The sequence below is a fragment of the Penaeus monodon genome, chromosome 26 (assembly GCF_015228065.2).
Source record: "Penaeus monodon isolate SGIC_2016 chromosome 26, NSTDA_Pmon_1, whole genome shotgun sequence".
Taxonomy (NCBI): Eukaryota; Metazoa; Arthropoda; class Malacostraca; order Decapoda; family Penaeidae; genus Penaeus; species Penaeus monodon.
The window spans coordinates 24664357-24674356 of NC_051411.1; the positions used below are offsets into that span (position 1 = coordinate 24664357).

The 10000-nt window shown below is 34.8% G+C and overlaps 2 protein-coding genes across 4 annotated transcripts in view; one reads left to right on the top strand and one right to left on the bottom strand.

Annotated features, from left to right (window-relative positions):
* Positions 1–8200, bottom strand: part of LOC119590022 (ADP-ribose glycohydrolase ARH3-like) — a 16470-nt gene extending 8270 nt beyond the window's left edge. The window contains exons 1-2 of one of the 2 annotated variants that reach the window (XM_037938744.1): positions 8160–8200; positions 1276–1366 (exon numbers count right to left, since the gene is read on the bottom strand). In XM_037938744.1, the coding sequence (XP_037794672.1) occupies positions 1276–1309 (34 nt within the window). In that variant the 5' untranslated portion in view covers positions 1310–1366; positions 8160–8200. The remainder of the gene's footprint in view (positions 1–1275; positions 1367–8159) is intronic. The other variant, XM_037938745.1, reaches the window with a different exon arrangement.
* A 317-nt stretch (positions 8201–8517) lies between these two features.
* LOC119590023 (E3 ubiquitin-protein ligase E3D-like) overlaps positions 8518–10000 on the top strand; it is a 2467-nt gene continuing 984 nt past the window's right edge. Inside the window, exons 1-2 of one of the 2 annotated variants that reach the window (XM_037938747.1) lie at positions 8518–8549; positions 9395–10000. The exon at positions 9395–10000 is cut by the window's right edge and continues 984 nt beyond it. In XM_037938747.1, the coding sequence (XP_037794675.1) occupies positions 9402–10000 (599 nt within the window). In that variant the 5' untranslated portion in view covers positions 8518–8549; positions 9395–9401. The other variant, XM_037938746.1, reaches the window with a different exon arrangement.

The window sequence follows — 10000 nt, forward strand, 5'->3', positions numbered from 1 at the left end:
ATATTTTTAACAAGCATATTTTTCCTTGTCTCCTAATGATTGGTTTTCCATCTGATCTCTAGTTTATGATAATTACTTAAGACTTTGGATATTTAACATAATACAACTATATGAAAACAAATATGCATTTTGTTCAATCTTTATTTTTATCCTAAATACAGCATCTAAGTACAAGTACAATAGTCACACATTTTTAGTATTCTTGGTAAATTAATAACACAAGGGATAATAATGTCAAATCTAAGTTACAGTAAAAACTGGATATTCATATATCATTGCAGGAAATCACTAATTTTCAGATCTTTTACAAATTGTCTTATAATATCAGTCGGTGAAATGCACAAACAATAGCATTTTCTATACTACTACTACACACAAAGTCTCAGAAGCTTCCTCAGTTTATGTGACTTCTAAGAGATTAGTCCAACAGTCCTACTTAAGGTTAATAAAGTATAATCTAGTAAACTTCTTGTCCTATAGCTTTCTTTTAATTAGAAAAAATGCTCTTGTCTCTTTAACTCAATAAAAATCTAAGAGCTTGTTTGACAACCTTGGTCTTCATCACTGGATAACACTTCCCTCACTCTTGCCATTTATGATTACAATGCAGCTTTGATTCTTAATGTGCCTGGTCATTTCTAACACTGACCTTTAACACCTCCGCAAAATTTTCACTTCCAGCTACAAAGTATGCCTAGCAAAACAAGGCATAATGGAAAGAAAGAAGAAACAATCCAAATGACTGGTCAACTGAATGACCAATTCTTACATACGTAAGGGAGAGTACCTTATTAAAAATAAAATCAAAGGGAAATTTACCATTCTGTTAGCCAAAAACAGAAATTAGTAGAAACTAAAAGTCATGCAATATGTACAGTAAAAGACTGTACATATAATAACACCATCATATCAAGAATCCCTAAATACTGTTCAACTAGCATGTGGATTCCACAGGCAACAAAAGGAATTAATTATTGATTTCATTTCATGTCAGCTAAAGCTGTTTTTTGTTACAAAAACAAGATCATGTCTAAATATTCATCACAATACACTTTCATTAACTGAGCCCTTTTTGATCTACTGGCGTCAAAATTAATCTCTACAAAAAGAAATAAGGAAGCCAGCTTGGGAAGTCTGTCCTATCTTTCATATGCATATCAAGATATCAAGACCAAACCCTCAATAAATTAAAAATTACATTTTTTCCACTAGAATTAGTTTTGTTAATGCTATTCACCAAATTTTCAAAAGCGCAAAATCAGTAATAGCTCTCACCATGGTTTTTACGAATGAGGTTCTTCAAGATCATGTTGCCGTTATCCTAATGCTCTAAATGCACCTCTGCAGTCAGGCCTCTTGCACTTTTCTGTATTAGTCAGATATATCATTATCAAAATATTTTTCTCATCTTTGAAATTTTCTATATAATGTCAAAGAGTTATGCTTAATATTTGTTTCATACCTTTTAATAGTAACTTTGATTTTCTTTAAATCACAATCATTTTTGTTATCATTTTTATTTTTCTATCTTCAATTCCCAGTCTCTTAGTGTGACTAACAATATTTTACAGCAAATACAAAAGCATAATGTATTTCAGCAGAAACTGAGATGTGCATTATATATCTTCTTATATCAAATCATCAATGGTCAAAGGGAAATATAATCATGCTATAAGAAGGGTAGAAAATAAAGGAAGAAAAGTCATAACTGAAAAATAGGAAAAGTAAAGATCAACAACAAATAAAGATACGTATTTATATAAATACTCTCATGTAAGATAATCACTGACAGATTATTATTTGAAGTTTCTCAAAAAAAAAAAAAAAAAAAAAAAAAAAAAAAAAAAAAAAAATTATATGACTTTCGCTTTACACCAGTGATGCCAGTACATACAGCCCGCAATTACTTTAATTTAGACTATTTATTTGTTTACATACACGACTCCACAAATGCTCAATCTCCAAGGACTCGGTTATTAGTTGTACCTGACCTCATCTGTTCACCCTTTTCCTTCATTTTCAGAAATATTTTACCTAATTTTTATTACTATTATTATTGTTAATATCAACAATAATCACAATACCAGTCTTAGTGATGGTGATGGTGATGGTGATGGTGGTGGTGGTGGTGGTGGTGGTGATGATGATGATGATGATGATGATGATGATGATGATGATGATGATGATGATGATGATGATGATGGTGATGGTGATGGTGATGGTGATGGTGATGGTGATGGTGATGGTGATGGTGATGGTGGTGGTGATGGTGATGTATATAGATAGATGTATAGATATAGATAGATAGACAGATAGATAGATATAGATATATACATATATAGATATATACATATATATACACACACATATATAGACATATATATATATATATATATATATAATATATACACATATATATATATATACATATATACACATATATATATATACATATATACACATATATACATACACACAATCACACACACACACATATGTATGTATATATGTGTATGTATATATATGTATAAGGGCACGGTGGCCGAATGGTTAGAGCGTCGGACTCAAGACTGTCACGACGGCAATCTGAATTCGAGGGTTCTAGTCACCGACAGCCGCGTTGTTTCCCTTGGGCAAGGAACTTCACCTTGATTGCCTACCTAGCCACTGGGTGGCCAAGCCAGCCCAAGTCAAGTGCTGGTCCCAAGCCCGGATAAATAGAGAGAATGATTACCTAAAAAGGTACCACCGGCACTCTCCGTGGAAAGGAACTGGGGACCCTTTCACGTACTCACTCCAAGAGCATCACAAAAATGAAAACTACAATTAAGTATCATGCTGTGACCACGGCGGCTCAGACATGAACCTACCGTTAAAAAGAAGAGATATATATATATATATATATATATATATATATATATATATATATATGTATATATGTGATATATATATATATATATATATATATATATAATATATATAATATATATGTATATGTATATGTATATATGTATATGTATATATACGTGTATATGTATATATGTATATGTATATGTATATGTATACATGAATATGAATATGAATATGAATATGTATGCCTATGTGTATGTGTATGTGTATGTGTATGTATGTGTATGTGTATGTATATATGTGTTGTGTGTGTGTTGTGGGTGTGTGTGTGTGTGTGTGTGTGTGTGTGTGTGTGTGTGTGTGTGTGTGTGTGTGTGTGTGTGTGTGTGTGTTATATATATATATATATATATATATATATATATATATATATATATATATATATATATATATACAAACAATGTTCATAAAACAAAGTACATGTAGCTGGCAGCAATGGGTTCATTTATGCTGCATTCGGAACTGCATCACTCTTATTCAGACACTTAAAATACCTTCTACAGAGAGCTTCATGTATCTCCGGAATAGTTCCTGCACCTCACCCTGTCAGTCAATTACTGTTGAGATGCCTTATGTTGCAGCTAATTACTGTCAAGCTGCCTCATGACACAAACAATCAGAGGTAATCAGGACACTGATGCCACCTCAGTGGAGGTTTGCTTTTCTGGACCACCACAGAAAGCGGTGTCTGAAGTTTCCCAGAATGTGAGTGCTTCTCCTGCTCAGCCAGACAATTTGTCTGGACTAGCAGAACTACAAGGCTGCAGTCAGAACCCACCATGACTTTCATTACTCATAATGCAACCAGCTCTAAAGTAAACATTCATAATATTGTCATACCAGTGTCTTTAATTTACACTCTACTTATATTTTGTAATTACCTGATGGATTTGTATCTTATCTGTAACTGGCAAGCACAAAAATAACTTTAATAACAACAATAAAAGTGCCATAAAATTACATACAAGCTATCTCATGATCAGCCCACCTCTATCATTTTTTGTATACAAATATTATTATGATGTCATCTTATCCTGCTTTGATGAACAACTTGTTCCAGATGCAAAAATCAGGGTTCCAAATGATGAAACATCTCATCCATCTTGTCCCATTTGTTGGAATAATGGTTCCAAATCCATTGGTCTACTATGTTTTGCATACAATTAAAAAATGTTTGTTTTATATATAAACACACTTAGAATAACAAAAATTAATAGTAACTATAACTTATAACTATCTGAACACAATTCTAATTAGGCAATTTTTCAATACACCTTTGCATAACTGATTACGTTAATTTTGGCCTTAATGGATTCCCCTCTCTCTACTAACCAAACATATTGAAATTATGCCAAGGAAACCCTCCCCATTAGTGGCAATCTTGGCCCCAACAGCATAGGAGGGCATGAAAGGTACCAGTAAAATTGTGGGGTAAAATATGAATAGAATACATTAAATATGTAACAATGGTAATTATACATAATAAATAACCGCTAACCCCCGCAGGACAGAACATGAGAGATCACCCTCCCAGATAAGTACCCTTCCCACTCAGGAGTATCTATCAGTCAGGTTTGTACCTAATAATTCCTAGGTTATATATTGCCATGTTCACCCCACATGTAGGTCATACACTCTATCCTGCCATGGAAGATATTTTGTTTTCCTGGGCAGTGGGGGTCACAGTATAGTAAGGTATTATCTTCATTTTGTCATTAAATTATTGTTGGTAAACCCCACTACTTCCCTAGTACCTTTCAAGCATTCCCCTGCTATTGGGGCAAATACTGTGATAGTTTCAGGGGGTCCTGTGGCATAATTCCTACATATATAATTATGTGCAGGAAAATTACCTCTAGATGATGTTATAGTGAAAAGCAGGATCCAAGAATAAAGTTGGAAAATGCCATAAAAATAAGAAAGAAAATATGCTTCAGTTTCCTACAGACACATAGTACAAGGTAAACTTTGTCTATAATGGATACAATGATTGAAAATACAACACTTTTCATCTATGGTTGACAGTAAGAAAGTTATGCGACACCAAATACTTTGGTATACATTTCCACGAAAATGTAATGGCACTCTAATAATCTGCAAAGCCATAAGGTAACATCAGTAATAAAGAAAAGAGGTCATGACAAATACCATGCAGAGTCCATGGTGATGAGGTGGGGGTTTGCCGGATTTCCCCTGATAAGGAAATATGGCGACTGGATGGGGTCCTGAGGGTGAAGCCCCTGGGTTAGGAAAGTTTTTATTTCATACAGCCATCTCTATGGATTTCCTAGGAATGGCTGGAGTAAATGGGACAATCTCAGAGAGGTAAGGTCACTTCATAAACATTCCAATACTTTTATTTATATCATTTGCAATGGAAAATAATAAGAGATTCACACATATTCCAGCATTGATAATTGAAAGAAGGAATAACAATTGCAAGATTGTATGGCTGTATGAAACTAAATAAATTCTGAATATATAATGCAAATAATCATATCAGCAAAATGCAAAACAAATATATTAACCTTGTAAAATAAACAAAACGAAAATACAGTCAAGCAACTGCCTTTAAAATAAATGCTTCTAACATTTATCACAAGTAATAAAAATTACCAATATAACTTTGCAGGTTCAAAAGCACCATACAACTCATCACATAAATGAACAGACATATTCAAATTTCAAAAATTATATTATGCTGCATTCGGAACTACAAGATGTTTTGACCGTTCAAGCCTCCTACTTTGACATCCGCTACAAGTTGTCCATCTTGTCCAACTAACCTTTCTTTGCAGACAGGTGAGCAGGATGAGATACAGGGGCATCAATTTACAGTTGCCCTCCAAAGATCCAAAGACTCTTTTTGAGATTTTAAGAGCTAACTGAATTTGATTACAGACACATCCAAAGCAGAATAGACTGCTACTGCAACTGCCCCCCTCCCCCAATTGACGCCCCTGGTTATCATCAATCTTTGTATACATTCATAATGTATATTTACATACAGTAATACTAGATTTACCTCTAAACCAAAAGGTTCAAGAGCAGATGCTTGATGTATTGTGATCACATCAGTATCACCAGTATATATATATATATATATATATATATATATATATATATATATATAATATATATATATATATATATATATATATATATATATATATATATATATATTATATAATATATATATATATATTATATTATATATATATATATATATATGTATATATATTATATATATATATATATATATATATATATATATATAATTATATATATATATATATATATAATTATATATATTATATATATATATATAATATATATATATATTATATATATATATATATATATATATATATATATATATATACCATGGTACTCACTCTTCTTCCATAAAGCTGTACTGAAACTAGTGGTAGCAACATACAAATAAATTTATACATATCTGTGAACACCAGAAAAATGTTATATATAGAAATTTAAAATACACCATGACATTTAGTCAATATAGACTTATCATTATTCCACTAGGATTTTGTTTATAGTCAATTGAGTGTTATTCACCATGCCTCCTCCTCCCCCCCCAAAAAAAAAAAAAAATCCCCTGCTAATTGTGCTCACTTCACTCACCGATTCCCCTTCCACCCCCCCAAGCAAAAGCTGGAAGGACACCCCTGACGAGATGAAGTCACAATAACATTCGTATGTAAACAATGACAGTTGCAGGTAACCATATGATATTGGTGTGCAATTTCATAGCCCTTTATTGTTGTTATCAAAGAGTATTTGGTATTTGCTACTGAGAGCAAGGCACCCTCCAAAGGCAAAGTCCCAAATGCAGGATAACATTCTTCTTTCTTCTTTTAACGGTAGGTTCATGTCTGAGCCGCCGTGGTCACAGCATGATACTTAATTGTAGTTTTCATGTTGTGATGCTCTTGGAGTGAGTACGTGGTAGGGTCCCCAGTTCCTTTCCACAGAGAGTGCCGGTGTTACCTTTTTTTTTTAGGTAATCATTCTCTCTATTTATCCGGGCTTGGGACCAGCAGTTGACTTGGGCTGGCTTGGCCACCCAGTGGCTAGGTAGGCAATCAAGGTGAAGTTCCTTGCCCAAGGGAACAACGCGGCGGTCAGTGACTCGAACCCTCGAATTCAGATTGCCGTCGTGAGTCTTGAGTCCAACGCTCTAACCATTCGGCCACCGCGGCCTTGACGATCATGGGCTTCCATGATTTTTTCTTAGCAATTTAGAGTGGTGGTTTTGCCATTGCCTTCCGCCCGGTGTTTTTATCGAGTCACCATCTCTATTTACCCGGCACTGACTTGAGCTGGCTTGGCCACCCAGTGGCTAGGCAGGCAATCGAGGTGAAGTTCCTTGCCCAAGGGAAACAACGCGCCGGCCGGTGACTCGAACCCTCGAACTCAGATTGCCGTCGTGACAGTCTTGAGTCCGACGCTCTAACCATTCAGCCACCGCGGCCCCCAGGATAACATGCGAACCCAAAATCCAAACCTAACCTATCCTACCTTCTATTTACATCCTAGACAGGGGAGCAAGTCCCCCTGCACCCCCCTTAATAAAGGGGGGTGCAGACATATTCAAATTATATTATGCTGCATTCGGAACTACAAGATGTTTTGACCGTTCAAGCCTTCAACACTTCATGCCAATATACAGAAAACCAACTGTGTGAGGGTGTTGTGGACTTAGTCTCTGAGCGGTGATATGCAGAGCCTTTTTTCATCATTCCACAGTAAATATGAGGCTGCTGCAGCTGTACCTGTTACATAATACTTTGTTTCTTATGCTCTATAAGATGAGTGTCCATTTCCCTCAATCACTGTGCATCGCATTTGGTAACATTAACAAGTATTTTGTATTTGTCATTTGCAGGTAAGTTAACTATACACTAGAGGAGTTACAAAGCCTATGCAGCGTGTGAAATGAAGACACCAGTATGATAATATATTGAATGTTTACTTTCGAACTGGTTGCATTGTGGGCATGAAGGCCTCGGAGGCTCCGAAAGCAGCCTCGTCTGGTCCTGACAAGTTGCCTGGACGAGCAAGACAAGGAGTTCCGAGAGCAGCATTATTTTATCTTAGAATGCATTTACCACATCAGTGTTTTCTTCTCCGCCTTAAGCTTTATCTTAATATCCTTCACGCAACAGAATAATCTCAAACAATCCGTAAAACGACATAAAAATGAAATTGATTCGGATAACTCAACTCACCGGATAGGTATAATATTTTTGGATGTGAACAAAGAACAGAGAGCGTTTATATTTAGTTTTATTATCTTATTTTGAAAACATTCGTTGTTTTCATTTGTTTAAAATGCCCATATTTGAATCAGAGAATTTTCTTCTTCGTAAAATATATAAATAATGAGGTAAATCAATTAACTAATTTAAAACACTAATTTGATTTGAGAAATCTTACATTATTTGAATACTCTAAACCAAAATCACAACATATATTTCCAATGGTTTATAAGTTATCATGCTATTTATGAACACCATTTGCTATTAGTAAAATATAAAATAAGAAAAAAATGTCTTTGAATGCACATTCTTATTTACAAACAAACCAAATTCCTTCACATACACTTGATAGAACACATGGTAAGGATTTTTGTAACCCGTGAAATATGCATAACTGTGATATTTGATGTGAGGTTTTGTTACTTTACGCTTACGAATATCAAAAGGACTGCACAGATCATACTTTTCTTAATGTGATAAGAGTTTATTGTGAATTGCATAGACTTTACAGGTAAGCCAATGGGGTACCCAATATATGTTTTTATAAGAATCAAGGCAAGAAAAACTATATTTGATAGCCTGAAATCAATGATGAATACAGTGTTTTTATAATCAAGACTTTGAAATAAAGTTGGTAGATGTTTATTGCAAAATTTTGGTAGGCAGAAGAAAGCGTAATACAATACTCTGTGAATACCAGAAAAATAGACCTTGAGTAGTTGTTTACATATGTACCAACATACTTTATATTTAATTGCCAAGACCTGCAAATTCGCAGAGTAAGGAATCGTTTGTCTAGAAATAGCATTTGCTAAGTGTGGATTTTATAATGATTAAAAGGTGTGTGCGGTAATTAGGGAAAGATAAGATACCTATCACTATTAACATGAAATCTTTTTGTAACGGATTGTTAATTAGACTTATTGAGATTGGTACAGATGCATACGATGGTGGAAAGTAATTATTAAAGTTTGTATTTTGTTCATCTGAAATAGACTTCAATACTACTAAATTATGTGGTAGGGCTATGTAACTGAACAAGATGATAGAATAGAATTTTTATTTAGCTGTCCTTACCCGTGACGCATTTAGCCTAAGTAGTGGCAGTTTTAATGAATATTCATAGACCGCTGGCCATCTATATGGTAACACTTTAGTACCATTCTGTTGTAGCTGGTAATGGTTATTGTTCTTGTGTGTTGCAGATCCATAATGACGCAAGTATTGGTGGAGGTACTCCCAAATATTCAGGCTTGTAACCTCTACATAACGTTACCTACTGATAGAGGTCCTTGTCTGGAAATCACGGCTGATAAATATCTGTGCATTATCAAGTTGAGGAATGGAGATGGTTTGACTATCAAGTTCCCAAAAGGTACATCTTTAGTACCAGGAACTGTTAGCAAAATCACCCAAGATGGCAGCCACATAACTGCAAGAGCACAGTTGGATGAGAAGACATCTCTCCTCAGTACACTCAGTGCAGACCTCTTGAGTACTGTTGGACCTGCCATTTCGGATACTTCCCCGACCTTTAGCGAGATCCTGAAAGATAGTCTGGTGTCGGCCCAGTGTAAGCAGTGCCGTAGAGTCTTACTGAGTGATGTGCGGTTTAGGAGAGTCTTACCTTTACCTTCGGTGGACTGGGACCAAAGTTCAGAGGGATGGTTCTGTCACCTTCATGGCAGTGAGGGCGAGAAACTCAAACCTTCGTCACTACAGCCTGCAAGAGACGATTGTTTCTACTCCGAACTTCATTTTCTCGTTCATAAAGATACGACAGTGGATTGTGTTTCTCCAAATAACAATAA